The 23571-nt window shown below is 38.7% G+C and overlaps 1 protein-coding gene across 4 annotated transcripts in view; it reads left to right on the forward strand.

Moving 5' to 3' along the window:
- ZMIZ1 (zinc finger MIZ-type containing 1) overlaps positions 1–23571 on the forward strand; it is a 340131-nt gene that overhangs the window by 192249 nt on the left and 124311 nt on the right. For all 4 annotated transcript variants that reach the window (XM_033066444.2, XM_033066443.1, XM_033066447.2 and 1 more), the window contains exons 5-6: positions 8426–8539; positions 21407–21512. In XM_033066444.2, coding sequence (XP_032922335.1) covers positions 8426–8539; positions 21407–21512 — 220 coding nt within the window. The remainder of the gene's footprint in view (positions 1–8425; positions 8540–21406; positions 21513–23571) is intronic.

A 23571-nucleotide genomic window follows, 5' to 3' on the forward strand; every position in this document is an offset into this window, starting at 1 on the left:
AACAGAGTTAAGGAATGATTCTTGTTTTAGCTCTTCTGGCTTCTATGTATAGTTCTTGAGGATCAGATGTTAAATCAGTTTCTTCTATTTTTGTAAAACTAATGGACAAGCCAAGATTGCAGTATATTTCCTTTGCTCCAGCACATGCATATAGGTGTGCAGTCATCCTCACAAAACTCATGGTGTAGGAGATCCAGGCAGCACAACAAGCTTTCTCAATTACCAGGCATTCACTTTTTCAGAAATCAGTACTGCATTATACACACACTTACACTAAAAGTGTATGAGAGAAGCACCTATGAAAATCTGCATTAATATAGATTTTGTTCCCTTACAGTTCATAACTGAACAGCTTGGGGTTTTTTTCAGTCCAGTGACGCTCATAATTTTTTTTATCTGTTCTATTTTCTCATGTGTTTAGCATGTGATCTTGCCCAGTATTATCTTGATGTTAAAACACCCAATAACGAGGTGCTGGTCATTGCTCACTATTTGTTTTCTTTTTCAAAAGAAGCTGCAATGGACAAAGGGGGCAAAGGTGACTCCGTTTGCTGTTTTTCATAAGTAGGAATGGCTAACATGGTCTTAATCTCTCTCTTAGTATATCTAGTGCCTCTCAAAATGTGAACCTAATAAATTATTTATAAAGCCTCTGATGGAATGAGCCATGTAAGTGCAAGATAATTCTATTAATTAGGGATCTCTCAATCTCACAAACACTAAATTGGGAGGGGGGATTATGTGAATACAAAGTGCACAGCTTGAGCCTTTTAATTTTTTGCTAAATAAAACAATCTTTGATATTGAAAGGGACTGTAGAGAATTGAACTATCTCTACCCATATCCAGATAAACAAAAATCACACTCCCAAAAGACAGAAAAAGAACTCAATACTCCCCTCTATCCTCATGAAAAAGGCAATTTGCTTTGAATATTGATTTCAGATGAGTTTTTAATATACTGAGTATGGCTACTTGTGAATAGGGCAAGGCGTGCATAATCACAGTTGACTGTAAAAAAAATGGAGAAACCACCTATTTCAGGTTATGTCATCTTCTATGTTTAGAGAGTATTCTTGGGTAGCATTGTCCTAGCATTGTCAGTATTTCTGTACCTGAGTTTTCTGGCAGCCAGTGGTGGATGGGAATCTGAAGTAGAGGCCTTTGCACAGGAGGGGAGACAGGCTCATGATTGGGCTCACTCACAGACCTTGCTCAGGATTTAGAGTAATAAAGGTTCCATCAATGTATCAAAGCAAATAGCTCTTGCTGGTTTGCAGGTCTTATGGCACTGAGTGAGCTCAAATTTAGGTCTAGCAGCAGAGTACCTGACTAACACACAGAGACCAGCTTTGTTTGCCCTTGGTTATGCTCAGTCAAGAGTGTCTGACCAGGAATCCTATTTGCATTTTTAAGAGGTGATTAATTTTCATTAGGGAGCTGGCCACCCTTTGCCCCATGTGCACAGTAACTCTGCTCCCAGACTGTTTAAGTTGAAGGGCTTGTAATCTCTGTCAGTTCTCTCTGCCCTTTCTCTGTCCAGGTCCCAATCTTCCCTACTCCCCTCTTTGCCCCCCTTCAGCACAGTAGTGCATTTTTGTTACACATGACTGCAGGAATGTCTGGATGAGCATTAAGAGGGACAAGAAATAGTCTGAATTGCCTGGCAGAATCTTCCAAAGCACTTGGCCACCAAATCCCATCTCAGGAGTCAGAGTGAGATACACACCAGAGTTAGAAAAGTCCTGTAGGCATGGAGAAGTGGGTCAGCTCCTTCAGCAGCCATTATAAATCAGTTTTAGCTCCAAAAGAATTATGGTTTCTGCATTTACAGTTTTGAGTATGCTTAATTTTATATATAAATTTTGACATCTGCTTTTTGGTTTTTCTTATTAAATTCATAGATTTTTAAAACCATGTGAGAATTTTAATTTCCATTGTTGTCAAGAAAGGCTTGAAAACCTGCATGTTTGCAAGTGAAAATAGCAAGCAGGTCATGTGAACCTCAGGGTTGTACACAGGCATTTCAGATGCCACCACCTGTACACAAAATTTGTGTCATGCAGTGTCTGGCTCATCATTTGGAAGAGAAGGGCTTTGTGCTGGGTTTTATATACCTTGAGGTTCTGGACCTCTTGGAAGGTTTTGAGAGCATACAGATGAACCTGTTGTCTAAACTTGGCAGAAGTCTGAGGATTACCTCAAGAGTAAATGTGTGCAGTATCAGAACACTAAAAATCTTTGTTTTCTTTTGGCACCTTTATTTGTATGCATTATGTTTTATGTAGAATAATGAGGAATATTAATTAGAAATATTTATCTGACTTGAAATAATGGAAGGTACAGATATTTTTTTAAAAGGTAGGATGTTGTGAGGCAGGAGGAGTATTTGTGCTGTGAACTTAACTTTGTCATCCTCTTAAATTGATGATACAGCTCCACCTTTGGGAGAAGTTTTGCGATGCGTTTCATCCAAGCTGCTGCTGAGAGCAGAGTCCTGGTACCTTCCCAGCCCTGCCTTTTGTTTGCTGCCACCTTCTTTGAGTCAGGTCTGATGGTTGTGTGTCACATGAGAGATCTCACTGTGAGCGATGACAGTGAGGCAGTGGGGACAGGAAAGTCAGCATTTGGGAGTTAGATCACAGTCAGAACAGCAAGTGTGGTGTGAGGCACTGAAAGTGCTGGAAGTACATGTTTGGGCAGAAGCTCACAGGGATAACCTGCTGTAAGACTAAGCATTACCAACAAAATGTATTTTAGGATTTCAGCTTCAGACTAGCTGGAGTGGCTCACACTGTTGCTGTCTCCCCTGCTAGTGCTAAGGTTCAAGGACCTGCCCTGCCGGCCATCCTGGAGGGCCAGTGCAGCTCTAATAGTGTAGAATTCAGCATGCAGGCAGGCATGTGTCCTTGTGCTGTGCCAGGGAACAGGCAGGAGAAGGCACAGGGAGGCAGGAGCCTTCTAGGGCTGGCAGCCCCCAGTGCTTGTGCAACAGCAGCCCAGACTTTCCGTCCTGCAGGAGAACAGCTAACCCTAACTGGTGGACCAGAACATTTGCAAAGCATGCAGCCTTGCCCACATGGTGTGTAGGAAAGGGTTAACTTCAGAGCGAAGAAAAGGCTACCTACATCTCTCTGTGTTTTCTTTTTCTGTGCACTGAAAAGCTCCCTGTGTTGCCAGTGTTTTGTGTCGCTAATGTAAAATTCCCAGACTCGTTGATTAGTGAAGCTAGACAGTAGACAGGGTCCAAGTGGCTAACCATGTGAGAAATTCAGTGACTGTAGGCTACTGTTAATTAACCTAGAATCTACAGCATGGCATAATGTCTGCGTGATAAGTTACATTATCTTCAGCAGTTCAATTAAATCAAGGAGTGAGACACAGAGCAGACGTAACTCGGCAAAACAAACAGACAACTTGAGTCAGCCTTCATAATTTGCTGCGACATCATGTAAATAAATGCAATAACTTGTTTAGCATAGTTAAGCAGTTTGCTGCTCAAAAACTTATTTGCATGACATCTCATTTTGAATAGGTTAAGTTGTGGCAAATGAGGTATCTGCCTTCAGTCTGATGTATTTCACAGAAAAGAGGAAAAAAACCCTCCACCAGAAATGTAATTTGTAAATTGAAATTCAACATTTGCTTTCTATAGAGGCAAACTGGAGCATACGGATTCCATGTTTAAATGATTCACTTTCCATACCATTCCTGTCATGTTAGCGTTTCTTGATGTGTGTGAGGTAATACTAAGCCTTTGTAATTGTTCTTAATTTTGACCAACATTCTTGCATTGCTTACTAGACCCTTGTGTCTAAGGCACACAAGTGTACAAATGTGTTGCATACTTAATATATTTAGAGGAGATAAAGCTATTGTCCTTACCATGTTTCAATGAGGGTAATTGGTTTCAGTCTCCAAAATCATCTTGAATCTTGGGTTGCAGGAAGTGGTTTTCATCCTCTTTGGTGTTGGTGAGATGACTGAGAGAACTCAGTTGTGCTTTTTAGCATCCTTCTAAATAGAAAGATCTTTATTATATAAGCCTATTTAACTCATAGGGGCCTGAATTCATATGTGGAATGAGGCTTATATTTTTGTGCCCATTGCAGAGTTTTTATTGTATGTCAAGACTTTCTGATCACTGTTTGATTGGAAAGGAGTAACAATTTCAAGTGGTGGCTGTATTTTGAAATGTTGGGACCAAAAGTGCCACGTATTAGCTGTTGTGTGTAACTCTCAATGTTGTTGCCCTTGCTCCAGGGAATGACAGAGCAGTAAACCATGGAGAGGGCACACAGTTGTTGCTGTGGAATCTGATGAACTTGGGTCCTGGTATACCTGCATCCTCTGCCTGTATGTCCATGCAAATTTACAAAGATGGTCTGTTGTTTAGGCAAACAGAGTGTTTAAGCCAGAGGTGGTCACAAGCAGCAGTAGATGTTCCCATCTTCCCTGGTTTCCAGCCCAAATGTCAGCAGTCCTCAGAAAAGGGCTTTGCTGGTACATTTCAGTCTTCTTGGAGATAGTAAAATGGAGAGCAAAGTCTTTTACTGTTCTCTCTATTCCCCTACACCAGCCTGTTAGTTGAGTAGCTACAAAGAGCAAGAGATTCCTTCCAAGATCAAATATAAATGACTCTGAGACTCAGACTCTCTCTTTAGAGCGTCACCTGGTGATCCCTGCAATAATGATAGGCTGACATGCATTGGGTGTTTCTGTGATTTCTCTTCCATTCAGGCTAAGAGAATACTAGATTTGGGGTGTTACAAATAATTAGATTGAAAATTTTCTAAACTTTTTCAGTTGTTGAAATTGTCATGTTTTGCTAGTAGTCTTCTGAAACACAAATGTTAATGAAAGCAATCTGGTAAGTAACTGCTTCATTTAGTTCATTGGCTTTGTTCATTTTTGCTTCAGATTTTATTCATACAAATCCTCTCCACTTGCTGGCAACATGATTGCTTACAAGCATGATGCTGTTAGGTGGCCCTTCACTAGCAGTGTTGAAGATACACCAAGGTGTGACATAACCAGATCTGGTTCATTGTCACATTTTTCTAAACCAGCTACTAATGAGGTGGATTTTTTTCCTAATGTTTGCAAGAAACACAGTTTCAGACAAGACTCTTTAGACACATGCCTTGCTTCTTCAAAATGCTACCAGTAATTTCAGTTGAAGAGAGTAGAGCCATGCATGGAAAATGCTTCACAACAAAGCTGATGGATGGATCTGGCATAAGCTTTGTTTTGTACTTCTGTTATTGGATCAAGAACTGAGAATATCTCTTTAATTTCCTGTTCCATTAATATAGTAGATGTAATATTCTTCTTAGGCATGCTTTTTGTTGTGAGGATGTGAATGACATTGGGACTTTTTGCTTCACGTAGAGTGTTCAAGTTGTCAGTAAATAAAAATCACAGTACGCATTTGGAATGCTTTCTTATGTAACTGAGGGAAGGAGTTACACCTGCCTTCATACTTGGGTTCATGCTGGATCTTCTGTTTGTTTTCCACAAAAGTAGCCTTGGCCTTTGTAATGCAAAAAAGAAAAACTGGAGGAGAAGCTGGATTTAAAATTATTTAGAAAGTCAGAAAGCTGTGAGAAATATGTCCCAGACAAAACAGTGTGTGATATTGCAAGAAGGGACCAGGTTTTATCTCATTCCATAAACTGCTCAAATCCACTCCACTGAGGAAGGATCCACTGGTATTCTGACTGTTTCCTGTGTTTTGTTGGGGTTTTTTTAGTCTATGATGCAACTAATAGAATTGCTTATCTTGCCCAGTAAGTTTCTGAATAAGTTTCAGTCAGGTAGTTGCATTTAAGAAGTCAGGATTTCAGTATCCCCTCTGTATTTAAGTGTGTCCTTCAGGGGTCAGTCCTGATGCAGTAAAGTAACTTGCTGGAGGGTTACAGAACTAACAGTTAAAACCAAGTCATGGAGGTCACCCCTGCTTTGACCCAGGCAAGTAGAAGGAGCCTTTTCTCCCACAGGAAAGTGCAAGTTTAATACATGTTGAAAAATAAAATACTGCTTTTCAATAGTGTTATGGTGAGTAGAAATTGCCCTTATGTAGTGCTAAACTTAAAATTAAGCATATGGATAAGGGTGTGCCTTGCTTTTTTATTTGTTAGCCTACATCTATAAAAATTGTTCTCATTCAGGTATAGTGCCTGTTTCTCACTGGGGAAATTTCATTGTAAGCTATGGTAGAAGATGTGTGTAGCTGGCAAGCAGCAGCACTGGTGAGAATAAATATTATGTAGATCTTACTTAGGGCTTTTGACTAGTGGATCTCAATTTATGTCCCTTCCCACAAGGAGGGAAGAGTTACTAAAACCTGTTTCACATACAGAATTGCATAGCTTTCAGTGAATTTTTCCTTATTTTGTTTCTGTGTGGAAGGGGTTTTTGGTTTGGGTTCTTTTTTTCCTTTCTGAGAGATCTGTGCCCTAAGTCTTATCAGTACAGTAGGTATTCAGTATGGTGCAATTTGTTCACCAGCTCATGTGCCTCTCTTGCCTTCTGGAAATAGTGTATTTGATACTAGCAGAGCTTACACATGCTGTTGTAGAGGGGTTTGAAGCAACTTCTGTTTCTCCTGCAGATCAAAGTGGCCTGTGGAAGGAGCAGTATTCACTGAGAGATTTTGTGTCAGGCAGTCACTTCTCAAGAGGTTTAAGTGAAGAGTTCAAAAAGGCATCCTTTTCCCTTTTACTTGGAAGATTCATGACCCAAACTGCTGGTTCTCTTCATGGGACTTTTTTTTTTACATGCAGTCTTAAAATGTGGCTTCTTACATGTACTTAATTGGATTCATGCCTTTAATCTGGATACACGCCTTTAATCTGGATACACATGCATTCAGCCTAGGTAAAGCTCTCACTGGTTGGTAGTGGGAGCTGTACCCATGTTGGTAGAGCAGAAGTAGAAACCCACTTTGCACAATGCCTGTCTGCTTTTTCAAATTCTGCTATTGTTTTAAAAATCCGTGCCCTGCATGTCAGTCATCTCTTGTTAAAACAAGGCCTTTGACCAAGAGCATTCATTGAATAAGAATTATTTAATGTAATGTGATCCAAAAGCTCACAGACTGGCAACTCCTGAAAACCTGGCATGGAAGGAATTTTTTTTTTCCCCCTTCATTTGTCATGAAGTTAATATATGCAGCTACTCAGGCATGAGGGGATGAAGGGAGAAAAAATAGGTTGTGAACATTATAGTTCATCCAGATGCTTAGAAATGAGCAGTCACATTTTCCCAAATTATGCAACTGATTTAATAGTAATGATATATTTTAAAAATTATGCCCCTGAGATTTGTGCCTCCTGGATAAAACACTCATATCATTTTCATATTTTTCTCAGCAATTCCAAGAATTATAAAACTGCTTCTTAAAAAAAACCCCAACAATTCCTAAATACTCTCTTTTCTTGTTGTTTCTGGAGTTTTCACTGAAACATCTACCACCAGAACTGGAGAATTTAGTAGCAGCATTACTGATGTAAATTGAATCCCTTCTTTCCTCTGCCGTCCCTCTGCTCCAGCTAAAATGTTGGAATACTTTGGCAATGTAGACAGTGAGGGATGACAGTGTGAACAATAGTATTAGGTAAGTTTACTAACTGCCTCTAAAATCAGGACTTCTGGTTCTGCAGTAAAAAGGCAGAAATTAATGTGATAGTCAAAAAAATCCATTACCCGTGCAAATTTCAAAACAAAACCAGATTTTTTTTTCTCTCTCAAAATCCTGCCACCCTCTTCTGGAGAGGTAGGGTTCCACTCTGAAATGTCTGCATGCCTTCTGTGCATTTTCAGCTAAGAAATAACCCTCCATTTTTCTTGACCCTGAAGCTGATCACCCTAATTGCTCCTGATGATATCACAAGCAACAGAATCCAAGGCTCCTAGAAAGGATTGGTATAGTGAGTGTCCTCCTCCCTGTCACTGGCATTTTCTGAGTCTGTCACATTTACCTCATTGGCCAGCAGCAAAGATTGACACCTTGACTATTGGAATGTGCTGTGCTGGCATGTCCCAACAGTGGGGCATAAGCACATTTGAAAGACATTGAACCTCAGACTAAAATTTCCCTTAATTTGGGCTCAGACAATTTTGATTTCCAAGTAGAATCCATTATGAATTGCAGGTGGGAGGGGTGGTGGTGTGGAGGAAAGAGTTTGGGGGGCTCTGGTATTTCAGCTACAGCTTGTCTCTAATTAATAAAGTCATGTCAGAAAATGGTGTAAGTATTAATAAGAACAAAGTAGGATTTTCTGCATTCACTGTGCAATTTAATGTCTTGCTTTTGAGTTACATGCTGTTCCTGGTTGCCAGACTTCACTATAATGTGATGTGAAAAGGAATGTGTCAGCCCTTGTGTATGTTATTTACCATGTTGCTTTGCCTTCCATTTCCAGCACTTACAGAACCCAGCAAACTTCCATAATGCAGCAACAGAGCTCCTGGACTGGTGTGGAGACCCCAGAGCCTTCCAGAGACCATTTGAGCAGAGCCTGATGGGTTGTTTGACGGTATGTCCATCCTGCTGTGACAGTGGCTCCAGTTCTGTTTTATACTGTGTTCACTCTCTGGTGGCAAGGGGAACTTGATTTTCAGAATCTGCATTTTAAGGGAATTTTTGTCATTTTACCTTAAATACATAAAGCCGGATCCTAGGACCTGTTCATTTGACTCCATTGCTTAACAGAAAGCAAAATGCAGTAAACAAGAAGTTAGAGCATAAGAGGGCTAAACATTTTTAGTTAGATTAACTAAATTAGGTTTACTTAAAAATGCACAGGCTAGATTATTTGCTATACACATACAGTATTATTTCATGGTTTTAAATTGCTAAGGAAGCCATGTTCTTACAGACTAATGAACCTTCCAGGTATTTGTTTTCCTTTGGCATTTTTGGTAGGGCTGCCTTTTATTCTAAGTATGCTTTGCTTCCAGCTCAGCAGTGTTTCTGACATGCCTGTTCAGCTTGCTTTGTTACATGTATTGACTGCAGGTCTAATCCTGACATACCAGTTCCAACAATTCCATTGATTTCAGTGCTTTTCTTTCCATTCACTTTTCATTAAGACTGCTGTAGTTCCTAAAGTGACTTCATTATAATGCATTAAAATACATATTTGTCTGTGCATTTTTTGTTTTGAAAATTTTATTTTCCAGCAGCAGCAGTCCAGAGCTGTTATGTGGAGTCAAGACTTTTGATAAAATGAATTCTGACTGAGCAGGAGGGTTAAAAGCCTCACTGCAATTTCCCAAGCAAGTTGATCTAAATAAATAGTGAAAAAAGAAACAGAAATTCTGAAATTATTAATGAAGAGACTGTCATTTTATATGTTTTGTGGCAGAAGTGCATGGATTATTTTCTTGCACTGTGTAGCTGGTATATCTAAAACAGACATTAAGACTGAGATTTAGCTGCCAGAAATCCAAATGTTAAGGAATGGCTCCATCTTAGTGTGCTCCAGTGTATAACATCCCTCAGATTTGTATGTCAAAAAGATTGAATAAATCCAATTATAATAGGAGTTGCATATAATTCTTCTAATCAGAGAAAAAATAAAACAAAGGGAGTTAAAAATGACAAAGTCCAAAGATAGACTATTTAACAATTCGGTGTGAAGTAAAATTTATCGGTAGCATCAATTATGAGAAAATGCACATGATGTCCAATGTGGCCAAAGCTCTATTTTATTTATACTTTTTTTAAAACTCTGCTAGCATTTCTCAGGGTAGCTTTTGGGAAAAGAAACATTCACCTCAAGAATAATTAGTCTGTGCACAGAATTTCTCTGCAGCCCCTCCTAGAATATTGTGAGTCTGACCTGCAACTTCCTTGCAGTTTAAATCTTTTCTTTCTACATGAGCAGATCTTCAACCCTGCCCAAGTGGAGGGTCAAAATAAGGTCTGACTGCCAGTGATTCATTCTCCTCACAAAGTGTACAGAAAGTGGGCAGGAAATGTTCCATGAAAACTGGTGAGGTAAAACACAATACATGGTTTTCAGTGTGTTGAAATGAAAATATTGTTTTTCTTCTGACAAGAATGAAAGAAAAAAAACCTGTTAGTATTTTGGCCACATGTATTACTTTGCTTCATACTTCTCCCTGAAATCTGAACAGGGTGTCATGTCCCCCCTTCCCAAACTGCCTGTGGGAGAGAATATCTGCAGTGTAGGACTGACTGGCAGCAGCATCTGTATCACATGTTGTAATCTCATTATATTCCTGACTAGGAAATAGCACAGGAACTTAACCAGGTGGCTTGTTCCATGTTTGATAAATACACAGGATTTGCAGAATGCCTATAAACTGCAATGAATATGTTTCTTGTTCTTAATTTTAAAATCCCTCTAAGAAAGATATTCTTTAATTTCTTATTGTGAACATCCCTCTTCCTCTTCCTGCTTCCCATTAAACAGACTGAACAGCGTGCTTGTATCCCAAGAGGTTTGTACTTCCTGTATCTTCTTAATACATTAGCAGTACAGTGGGCAAGGTCTCTTTTTTAAAAATTTCTAAAAATCATTTTTCTCCTTATATTATTTTTCTATTTGAGCTTGCTCATACATAATTTCTTTCTAATTAATGTGTTCTGATTCATAATTTAGCAAATGTGGATTTTGAGGCTCGACATTTCCTTGCAGGAAAAGGGATTTATCTACTTTTATTTAACAAACATGATAGAAAGTCAGTCTGTTTTCAGAGAAATAATTCAAAATGTTGCAAATAAGTGAAAAAAATAGCTGAAATACTGGAATATCATGAGTAAATTTAACATTAGTTTGCATAGCTGCATTTTCTGTACTATCAGGAGCCTATTTTTCTTAATGCTGACAAGGTTTACCAGTGTCCTTCTTTGTGAGGATTATGGTAAAAGAAAAAATGAAAAATAAGTATGAAAGTCTATTCAACCACTGAAGCAGGATTAGTGTTTTATTTTGCCAGCCTTTGAAATGACCTTCAAAATCAAATTCCCTTAAAATCTCCATATTTTTGGATATTCTTTTTAAAGCAAATAATCTCTACCATCATGACAACATTTGAGCTGTGTGGTTCTTTAAGATATTTGATTTGGAAGTTCTACAAATACTAAAAACGCTCACTTGCTCATAAAGCTTCCCCTCTGTAGTATTGAGAATGATTTTTTTATTTTTATGTCGTTCTGTTCTGTTAACTCTCTGACAGGGAAAAAGTGGTATGCTAAACGTTTCTGGAGCCATCAAGGGATATGAAATGATCGTGTCCTATGAGTGGTAACACAATATGTACTAATCCAAACTGAAATTTATTAGGATGTCATGAATGCAGAAGGGCAGGCTCTCCCAGGAATGTGCAGACCATTCATTGACACTGCAGAGTTGAAATGCATCAGATGTAATGACAGATGTCATTCTGTGGTATGAATAGCCAGATTAATAGATTATCACAGATAGGCATAACATAGGTAGAATAGGTATAATATTCTTTGCATCATTTAAGTCTTACGTATAGTTCTTTACAAAAATTAACCAATTAAATTTAATCCTATTAATAAAGTACAAATAGGCTCACAGTCTTGAAATAAGGCTTTAATTTACAAAGTGGTTCTTAGAAGTAGTTCTGTTTACCTGACACACCATCTTTGTGTTGGGACTGTCAGTAATGTCTTGTAACTTTATAACCACCTGAATGTTTTTATTCCTGCTGCCCATCTTAGAATGGATGCAGAAGAATGATCTTAGAAATATTCTGCTTGGCAATAGCAGAAGAGCTTCCAGCTTCACTTATGGAATTACTGGTTTTGATAATAATATATAGAAAATATATATAGCATAATATATAGAATAGGCTGTTGAAAAGGGTTTTCTTAAATTGTAATACCAGCACTGAGAGAAATCTTGGTGGCTTGAAAATTTCATGAGTTTGCTAGACAGCAGTTGTTGAACAACACCCATGTCTGGTGTTTCTCTTTCCTTGGTGAACCTTTTTTTTTTTTTTTTTAGAATAATCTGTGCACAGTATACATACTGGCTATTTGCAGTAGACAATTTTTCCATATCAGCAGTACTTTGTAACCCTGGAGTTAAATTTGCTACCATGGGCTCAGTTGACATGGTATACAATGTAGTAAGGATGGTTTTCTTATCGCAACAGGAAGCTCAGGATTTGATACAACGTTAAATTTTTGTCAGGGAGGTTCCCAATAAGGTATGCAAACTTTGTTTCACTAGTCAAATACTTTGCATTTGTTCAGTAAGGATACTTTAAATGATTACTCATTTAGAGTTTAAATAATTTCCTTTTGTGATAAAGAGATTAGACTAATGCAGTCAAGGCCTATGAATAAAATTGGGGTATTTCTGTGCAGTGCAAACAGTTGAAGAGAAAAGGATACATGGGTACACCAATGGTTTGTGCTATAAATAGAAAATATTTTTTCATTAACTGAGCCCCAAAAGCTGTGCCTCTTCTGACCAAAATGTGATGCATGTGTGTCATGATGTTATGTTCAAACAGTTCTGACGGACACTGATTCTAGAGCTTAACTTTTTGTGCTTACCCATTACAGAAAATCACTAAAGTGAGTGGGTAATAAAAATTTATAAAGAATACTCATTTCAACAGATAAATAATAAGTCAGGGGTAAAGGGGTGAGCTTTGATTCAGTTTTATTTCTTGCAAGCTACAGGCTGTGGAAAGGTTCCCTTAAACAGCTTTTACAGAACTTGTGCAAGCAAATTATAATCTCTCTCAGAGACAATAAAATTTCTTCTAACTTGACAAGAAAAACTAGGTGTTATTTTTCAACAGTAGTTATGTTTGAATCAAATAGACAGTCTGTAGGCCAGGAACTGAATTATAATTGAAATCATTGATTCTGTAAATTATTGAAATGGCAATGGATATGGTTTTCGTTTGTATATAATGCCACTTCTTCTATAGTGTTATGGGGAGCTGATGAAAACAGCCTCCACTTTCCACAAACCAGACATAGCTGTGTTTTTATTAGGATTGAAAAATTTCTTACTCTAGCACTAGATTATATTATGGCAAGGCTGATAGTCTTGATGAATTTAAGAATATAATTCTCTAAAAATGTGCCATATATGGCATTACCTTACAGTCTTCTGAAAAAAATAACTTCAGTTACTACACAGCAGTTTAAAAAAGTAACCCTGGTTTGGCCAAATCAGATACCAGTCCCAGCAAAGAAGTCAAAGTACATGAATCACTCACAGGTTAACTTTTCTCCTAAACATTTCTCAGTCCATGTGGATACTAAAAGTCATGTTTAACAGTAATGTTGAGCAAAAGGTGACACAGTAATTCAAATACGTCCCTGTGTATGGGAGACAAAAGCAAAATATTGGTCAAAAACTGTTCAGGAAAGAATGCTTCAAAGTAGAAATTACTTTCAGTCAGCCTTTGGCCCAGGTTGTTTCATTCATGTCTATCTTTTCTCAGGTTCAGTGTAGTCTCATCCCACCATGGGTCTGCTCTTGCCAAGCAGTTTAACATGTAAATTATCTCATTGAAGGCTTTGGGTAACGTTTGTGTTGGTGCTGCAGCAAAAATGGAAATGAGGAGACAGCTGAGAGCAAAATGGACAGATTTACAGACTTGTCTGCAGCAAAGGACCATAAAGGCACTGCCTTGTTCTCTTGCTGTGCTTCAGCTTTACAAAACACCAAGTTTATCATTCTTTAGGGCTCATCAGTGTGTCTGATCAAGAAATAAAAAAGTGAGAGAAGCAAAGCTGTGTGCAGTTACTCTGTAGCTGTACCTAGGGCCTTTAATTTAAGAAATTAAAGTCCATCACTACAATGGTTTTGGACAGTGGGAAAAAATTAGGTAAGTGGGCTGTGCTTACCTGAACTGCGGTCAAATCACTGAATGTAAGAGAGCTTGTGTAGTGAAAGCTGTTGTCTCTAACCACTGTGGTTGGGATCTGAGTCTCTCTTTGCATCCAAAAATTGCAAAGACTTCCTGCCCAGATCATCCACAAAAAACTATGCTGAAATAGTCATTGAAGTAGTAATTTAAAATGTCTTCCCCCAAATCCTAACATTCTAGATTTTCCTCTCCAAATACTGGGTCCACCTCAGTCATCAGATGTGGGAGATTTGCCCATGTTTGTGAAAGAAATATTGCTCCCTAAATTAAAACAAGCAAACAAACAAAACAGAAAGCCGTAGTCCTAGCTGTACTTCATCTAAAGGCTATTAGTTTTTTTGTTCTCTTGCACTTCTTACTACATCTCTGTACTGCTACTGAGAGTTGCTGAAATAACAAGCATCAGTGATAAACTGATGGAAGTATCTGCTAAAAGTTCCTATTTAATGATACTGATACAATAGTACAGTAATCTCTTGAATTGCATTTCTCTTCAGAAAATCCTGGAATTGAGACTGTTGAGATGATTTTAGATCATTTTAAGGAGAAAAAAACCGTAACTGCTCTCAGTTTCATAATACAAGAATACATTTTAGCTTGCCTGATATGTTATGAAGAGCATAATTGGTTAAAAAAAAGACATACATGTTAAAAAAGAAAATAATACAAGAATGACATATCTGAATAATGTGAAGTTTCCGTGACAGGATGCCTCAGACTGCAATGCAGCTGCTGCTGCATTGACTTCATGCTTGCCTGGATTCATTCTTAATTCTGCTTAATGCAGAAAAGTACATAATCAAAATCAACCTCTGACATTCCAAAAATCAGACTTCTAATCAGATTAGGATTTGAATGTGATTAATTAGATGGAAGAGTTGGTTCAGCATATCTATGGCCAGAACATGGGAGGTTGCAGCTGCCTGAGAGCCTAGAAATGTTACATTTACTCCTTGTATCCAAGACTTCCAGAGCAAAAAGTTCTCGTGGATGAAACTGTGCTCCCATCATCCTCTCCAGGCATCTGTTAAACACACAGCTTTGTGTTTGCCGAGCAGCACAGCACTCGGGGCTGTGTACGTGCTGTACTGCCAGGGTACAGCCGGCAGGCACAGAACACTCTGCTTCAGAGCAGCTCTGAGCGCTACCAAAGCACTCGGTGTCACTGCTTGTCCTTCCACTTCTGGTCTCCTAAAGCCCCTGCCACCGAAACTTTGTCACTCTTGTCATGGCTTATGTAAAACTCTTCGAGATCTGCTGCTCTCCAAAGTGAAGTGCTTTTGGAATTCCCTTGTCACTTTATTCTGTGACCGGTGTATGTTTGATGCAAATCCGTGCTCGGAGTGTGCCAGGACTCAGGTGACAACAGTGTTGCAGTGACCCAGTGATCAGCGGCTTTAATTACAATCCCAGCCTCTTTTCCTTTGGGACAATTTTCAGTGGAGAGGGTTGAGTATAGTGACCTTCTCTTCGATGTTTGTGGTTGTTGGAGCCATGCAGAGAGGAAGAGGATGTAAAGGAGGAGACACCCTTCTTCTGCATGATTTACGTCACCTTTGCAGGAAGCGTCAGGAAGTGCATGCAGGCATACTGGCTTGTTTTACTTTGAAAATATGGCCCTTATCCACCTTATAGAGTGGGAAATAATTTTTAAGAGAACTCTAATTTGAATGCAAGGATTCTGTAAAGTCTCTTACGTTTGCAGAACCTGCTTAAATGTCTGTTTTCAAACGTCAAAGGCAAGAAGCTACTTAATGATATATTAACTTCCCTGACTTGCTTTGATTGTCTCTGTTGTTGAGGCAGCCCTTCTGCAACTGGAGTGTAAGAGTCTCATCAGATCAGAACTTCAGATCACAGATTTCTTCCTTCTTTTCCTACCTTTTTTTTTTTCCCCCTGTTTGAGGCAGATCACTATTCATGTTGCAAAATTCCTCAATTTGCTTCCTGTTTATCTGATCTTTGTGTGTTACTGAGGGGGAAAAATTACCATCTACATTGCAGAATTCTAATTACAAAATTTCTGCTGTCGTCTTCAAACTGCATTCAGATAATTTCAAGTATGCACAAGTGGCTGAACACGGAGCCGTCTGAACTAGCAATCAGCTGGCATTTTTAGTTTTGAGCAACCAGCAAATTGAATTGGTAAAATTCATTCTGATGCCAGCAGGGGGGAGTGCTCTTGACTGCTGCTAGTTAAGAGTTTCATTGAAAGTGCAACATAATGGGAAGGGAGTTTAGAAATAAGCAGTCATGTAGCTCTCTTGATTAACAGGGCTGTTAGGTTGAGAGCTGCATTGTTCCAGTACTTCGTGGGGTGATGACAAGCAGGGCAGGGAGTGAAGCTCCGTGGAGAAGCTCCTTAGCCTTGCAAAAGGAGAAAGGAGGCAGGGGGGAAGTATTGCAGGTAAATTCAGCAGAGAAAATATGCTGGTAGCCATATTTGTCTGCTTTTCATGTAATTAAAGCCACACTCTCATCATTTTCTCCTCACTGTCAATGACCCTGAGAGTTCAGACATCTGGAACTCTGCAGAGCTGAGTCACACACAGTGAATGCAATGTCTCCTTTTTGAATGCTGTTTATCTGAATTATTCAGATTAAAGATTTCAGAGGTTTGGAGTGATCAGATTTTCTTACTGGCAGTTGATGTTATAATAATGTTTGTTTGCTGATAGGGTATATGTTCCTTTAAAGACAGCTTAAAATAGCTGTTAGTGCCATATCTAAATTTAAATAAAAGCTAGATGTTGCAAGTGTGTGTAGGAAGTAAGCTAGCGTTTATAAAGTCTAGCTGTCTAGAATGTTACTGTAAACTAACATAGAGAAATATTAGGTGTTGAACCTTGAGCTGGCCAAGCACCTCTCTCACCTATGATAAAGGATGATGATCTCAATTTATGATTGTGGACTGGCTGTTTGGCTTTTTTGTTTTAATTGCAATACTTTTCAATGGAATGCTACGTTATGTATGGTTAGGTCAAGTAAGATAAGTTCTTACAGCATTGCAGAATGAAGTCATGGTTGAACAAGTGGTGCCATCTATACGTTGTCTGAATTTCTGCTCATATGCTGGATTTAAGTTTGTAGTTTGAGTATATATGCAAATGGTATAATCACATTTAATGGATTGTTGAAATTGTTGCCTTGATCCCATCTGATCTGTGCTGGTACCTGAATAAGACTGAAATCACAGGAGGTTTCAAATGTGGTAGAATTCCTGGGACAGGGTTCAGACTGAGCTGGATGGCTCCAGTCAGCAGCAGGTGTCTGGAATCACTGAGCTTTGGCTTGGGACAGACCTAAGGGACCATGCTGTCTACTCCTTTTCTCCAAGCCAGGATGTGATACAGATAGTCCACTATAAATCCCCTTACCCTCCAAAATCCAGAGAATGATAGGTAGGTCAGTGCCTGATGATTTTTAATACCTCAAACATTTTTCCAGTGAGTCACATATATACTGAAAAGATGAACATCTGTTCCTAATTTTTTATTTAGACATTTAATTTTTCTTTCTGATCTGTAGTATTTCATGTGTATCTTTTTGCAAATTTTTCTGGGTTATAATGATAATTTTAAACTCTTACCCTTTCCTGTTAAGTGTTTGTAGACTCTTGTGCCTGCAAAACCACCTAGAGGTTTTGCAGCTAACTCTGCCATTGTCCAAGTCAGGACTAAATACATAGAAACTACCTGTAACAGGCACAAGTTTTGATTTGACAAAGGACTAATAATTAATAATCTGAGTAAAATTTGTACTTCTGTCATCTGGGCTGTATTCCATTGTTACAACAGTGTTACATAAGGCAGTGTCGAAAGACGTATTAAAGTTAGGATATGGTAACTTGTCAAAGAAGGAAAGTGCATGGTGCTGATGGATTCATGATGATATTCTGTATTGTTCATCTAATATTTCTTTAATACTTTGTTTTGCTGTCTGTCTAGATATCTGTACTTTCTGAGAGTCACCTTTTAGGGTCTTAAAACCAGATTTGGTATATCTCCAAGCTTTCTGTCTTGAATGAATTTTTGAAGATAATATTAGCAGTTACACTGTTTGTCCAGGCAAGTTCCTTTGAGACACTCAAAGGTAAATTTCATCAGAGTCTGCTGACCTGAATATATTAAACTTACCAAATGTCTTGTAGCTATTTCTTTGCAGTTTGTGGATCATGCTCCTATGATGCATTTGTCATCTTGTTCCTGAGTATTCTCAGTGTCTGTTTAAAAAGCCAGGGGGTCCCTTGCATACCAAGGAAAGTTTGACAAGCACCAAGTGAGCAATGTCTGACATGAATTGTAGACAACCTGAAACAGGGTCTTGGGAGGGGGATGTATGATCTGTTCCACTGACCTTAATTTTGAAATAAAAGTAAGTCTTTAACCTGTCAAAGGTGAAAGGAAAACTTGAAATACAGTCAATGCAAATACTTGTAAGCCTTGTTCAAAACTTCAGACAACATGCAGCTGGCACCATGTGTTCAACTGTGAGTTCTTTCTGCAATGCTGTAAGCACTTATCATAGTTGACATAACCATTCCTTGTAAAGGAAATAGATGTGCACTGTCCTATTCATGCTGACCAAGCTGAGGCAGAAGGGACCAGAGAAAGCCCTCTTGAGCACAGGTCCACCAGTTTGTTTGATAGACCCTCTTTCTGCATTTAATGGAGTGCATACAAGAAAACTGTAGGTGGAAAATTACTCTTGGCAAAACAGAAACTTTATTAGGAATATCTGCTTTCTATTAAGTTTCTGTGGGTTTTGTTGGTCTTTTGAGAGGAAGAAGGGACTTTTTGTGCAGTTTGTCAGTGGAAGCACTTTCTTTCCAATTTAGATTTTTTTGGTTTTTCTAAAACAAATTTCCAATTTGTTTTCCCTACACTTTGCTTGAAGAAGTAACAGTTTGCCTGGCTGACTTGTGCACACTGTCAAGTTCAGGTTCTGCCTTCTCGTGCTCAGTCCTTGTGTGGTGTTTGCTGAGGCACTGTCTCAGCTGCTGCCTGTGAGGTGGGTGCTGCCAGGCCATGCTGTGCCATTGGGGTGTGGTGTGGTCTGGTCAGCCTTGGGTCACACTCTGGCACCTGGAAAGCTCTGCTTTCCTTCCCTCTGAGCTTCATGGCACTGCTTCTCTGGCAGGGGAAATTAAGAGAAGGAAACTGATGTGATGTGGCAGTGTAAAAAGTTAGGGATCAGCCTGTGGTTAGGACTGCACTGACCAAGGCTTTGCAGTGAAGACAGTGCAAGCACAACTTGGCTTTTGTGGGGTTTACAGTTCTCTCTGTTTCCTGAGTTACTTTGTAGATTTTTTCCATAATTAGCAAGATGTCAGTTGAGAGTAGTGATTTGGTGTCTTGCTAGGAGAGTCTGAGGATTTGTAGTTTTGTGTTTTAAAGTGAATTGAGCATATAGGCAGCCAGTGCATTTCCTGAGTTACCTGTGCTCACTGATGAGCAGGTGTATCTACCTTCATTCCTGTCCAGTTTTAAAATAAATGTTTTAATGATTGTATGTTTTTTCAGAACAGAAAATGGGAGGGCCCTTTCTCCATTGTTTTACAGACCGGATTGGCACCCTGAAATCTATTCCTCTGTGATGGTGGAATAGATGATGGCTAAAGGAGTTTAAATAATGTTTGTACATTAATGAGACAGTGTCCTCAGGAACCTTTTGCAAGGTGTTGTTCTGGGTTTCTTAGAAGAGCTTTTTGTCTGTTTTCTTCTCATCCCCCCCAATATCTACTTGTGGGTGGCTGAAGTACAGTGATACTGGAAGTAGAAAAGGGAAGCAGATTTCCAAGTGTGTAAGTGTTTTCCAGATCTCATGGCAGCCCACCAGTCTTCACTCCTATTGCTAATTTAGCATGAAACATGTCATATCATATTCTCCTCTTGTTTTGCTGGTTTTGAATGGTTTTATGGGTGGGGTTTTATTGATTATTATTACTATTATTAGTAGTTTAATTTTTTTTCTTATTTTTGCAAGATTGGACCCAGAGTCTTAACCAGGGTACAACTGGACTTCTAAGTGTAAAGGATTAGAGGCTGCCAAGTTGGAAATGGATTTTTGTTTATCAAAAATAATTGCATGATTTCTTGTCCTTTGTTTCTTTTAAATTTTCTATCTAAAAGTTGTAATTTTACATAAATGTGATAAAACAGTAGGTCTGTATTACTGTACTGATTTTCCTCAATTTTTGTTTCTTTTCCCTGAAGCTCTCTTCTCAGTTTTGAGGTTGGAAGGGTTAAATTTTGGGAGGGAGCATTCCCATTGATTAAACCTTATGAATGTCTAATTTTTAAATTAGTAGGAGCAACAGAACAAAAAATCTACCTGGAAACTTCATTCATGTTAATTCTTTTTTAAGAAGTAAATTTGGTTCTTAATTAGGAAAAGTGGATATATTGGAAAAAGTATAGAATAATGTTTGTAAGTTATCACATATGTTAGTCCTTCACTGTGTTCTGTACTGTTGCTTTTTGCAGTCCTGGACACAGATAATTGCAGTGTAATTTATTAAAAAGAAGCTTTCAGATGAAGAAACGGTGGGAAAAGGTTATTTTCTTGTACTGTGAGCTATTAAAGATAGGGACTTTCTTTTGCCTCAGGAAATGGTGTTCTGTTTCTTGTGCAGTTCCTTCACCATTGTTTTAATGCAAAGAAGTAATGGCACTGTTAAGAATAATCTGTTTTATCTGTGCCTCTGAGTCTGAAGTCATCATGTGCCACTGGAAGGCAATAGAAAAGCTGTGCTGTGTATAACTTTAGCATCATTTGGCAGAATGACTGTGGTATTGTGTTTGTACTATGCAGATTTTAAAGAGGATATGTTCTTGGCTGATAGCTGAGTTGCTGGCTAGGAGAAACAGCTTGTCGTCCTCAACTCCAGTCTTCAATTTGCCTGGTTTTGCTACTTCTTCTAGATCAGTCAACAACAACAACAGTCTTTCCCTAATTTAACATTAAGCAAATGCTTCTTGTACAGACCTATTTATTCTAAAACTGCAGCAAATGTGCTTCCCAATACAGTATTGTTGGAATTCAGCAGCTGTGACGCTGAGCACAGTGGAGGACAGCCCTGCCCAGCAGTGTGAAGCAGGCATTTTAACCTAGAGGACCCAGGCACTGCCCTTGGGAGCAGGGCCAGGAGCTGTACAGCAGAGAGAGACTGAGGATTTCTCATCCTCACCTCTCAAGTACAGTAAGGTGTATTCTATACAATCTTTACATACATTGCTCTTCCATTATTTCTTCTGGCTTTTGTCTCTCCAATTTTCATGAAGCTACTAGTCCTTTGTTCCGACAGGTGGTCAAATAATTGGATCGCCAGAATGCTCCTGTGTTCACTTTGCTGTGCTTGTGTCGGAAACTAATGGGGAGCACCATGTTTGTACCGTGCTGTTGCAGCAAATTCAGATGTCTAACATTAGTGCTGATAAGCAGGTTAATGTCATTTTGTCAAGAGCTCAAGTAACCCCTAACGAAGCTTTCTCTCTTTCCCTCTGCAGGTGGTTAGTCGAGTGGCAGCTCAGCAAGGATTTGACTTGGATCTTGGATACAGGCTACTGGCAGTATGTGCAGCCAACAGGGACAAATTCACTCCAAAATCAGCTGGTAGGAAAAGCCTTTATTTGATGTATTGTTGATTCTCAGATGATCATATTCTGTAAAAAATACTACCTGCTGTAAAAAAACAAAACCAAAAGCAAACACACATTCAGTGCTTATAGTTCTGCTGCTTTTAGCATTTCAATAGCATGCTCTTCTGAGGGTACATGACTTTGGAAATTTATATTTTCCCCAGCTAGTGCTGTTTGTTGCCCTATTTGATCTCATGGATGAAATGCTGCTTCCTGAAGCAGAGATGTTTAGTAATTTCATGGTGAGAATGAACATGCTCAGACCCCTCTGTCTTGGTAAACCATTGATTTTCTGTCATGTGTCAACCTCTAAATCTTTCACATCCATTCTGCACTCTCTGGTGTATCTATTGCAAAACTTGTACTCCTTGACTTCATATGCCTGTGCAGATAAGTACCATGGTTTCATGTACATATAGTCCTTAGCATTAGAATTTTTGGCCAAGAATAGGTAGCAATTCTATAGATGTAGTATGAAGTAGCCATTTTTCCAGTATTTTACAGCAATAATCTGTTACAGGTCTCTGATCAAGTAGCAATATTTGATCGTGATGTATTGCCATTGCTCCTTTTAGAGATGCAGAAAATGCACTTAAGGGTCTTCCTGCTTCTCACATGTTCAATTTAACTGGAGCATTTAATTCTGATTCTCCTTTTCTTAGCTGATGAATGTCAACATAATGTGCACTGGCTTGGAAAACAGGAAGACAATTGTTCCACTCCAGACTGAGTGTGGATAACTTTCCTGCTTAGTACTAAACTGGCATGCAGTCCCCATTTTGGAACATCAGAAAAGGTTGCCTTCTTCCAAAACAGTGACTTTTAGCCAACAGATTGGATGTTAATATTTCTTTTCATGTTTCTTTTCAGTTTTTATCAGCTCCAAACTTCTTTACTCATGGCTACCTTTTGTCCTAAGTGTTCTAAGCAGTTCCTCAAGCAAAAAGTGGCTTTTACATCAAAGCATGTTCACTGGACTTACTGTTTTATTTTTTTGTATGGGAAGGGACCATTAATCTTACTAAATGTTGAATAAACTGTCTGATTTTCATCCAGGAAAACTGTGTGGAGGATAAAATGTTCCGTTGACCAAGCACAATGTCTCTTTTTACTGACTTCCTATTAAGTTTATCCATTAGTTAGTTATCACATCTCTTCTTGGTTGCTTGTTGTTTTTTTTTTTTTTTAAGCCTATCAAGGGAGGCTTTCCAGCTATGACAGCATTAAATTTTCTTTAAAATTATAGCTATTCCCCTTCTCTCACTAATTCTTCCTGACGTGTCTCTCTATCAGTGTGTTTCTAGAGGCGAGGTTGAGAGTCAGATGTTACAATCCTTTTCCTTTAGGGCTCACTGAGAGAGTAGTCATGAAAACTGCTGGTCAGTCATCATGGTCTAGAGAAGCCCAATGCCAGTGTTTGATTTCTATCAGTAATTGCTTTGTTGAGGACTATATGTGAGGGTATTTTTTAATCTTAGCACTCAGTACAGAGTTCAGTCTTTTGCTTTTTAATTGACAGAATACTAGGAAAGCTGGTAAATCATGTGGTCTTTTCTCAGTATATTCCAAAACCCTTCTCAGTTCTTTGCTTTGCTTCTTATTTCCCAGTTGTATATATATGTAATTTATTTTCAATGATCTAATATATTTGGTTTCACAACTCCTTTAGTTTTACTTTGTGTACAGTTGTTTCACCAGGTCTTCCTGGGGTTTCATCATGCCCATCTACACTGTTGTTTTTGTGCTCTTACTGTCTGTGTTAAATACTCATATTTTGGGGCATACCATAACGTATTTTGTGAAATGTCACATACAGCCCCTACTCTAAGGATGTCATATCACATATGAGCTCCGAGACCTACATCATTGACTAGGCAGCTTGAAAGGCTGGGATTACAAATGTGAGGTCATTTCAGAACATAGAGACATTTTTAATAGAGTTGTTTTCCACATCAGAGTGCATTAACATTTGGTGATTTCTAATGCAGCAGTGGTTCTGCTCCTTCATTCAGTTTTTGTAAAAAATGTTGATA

Source organism: Catharus ustulatus, chromosome 8 (genome assembly GCF_009819885.2).
Source record: "Catharus ustulatus isolate bCatUst1 chromosome 8, bCatUst1.pri.v2, whole genome shotgun sequence".
Taxonomy (NCBI): Eukaryota; Metazoa; Chordata; class Aves; order Passeriformes; family Turdidae; genus Catharus; species Catharus ustulatus.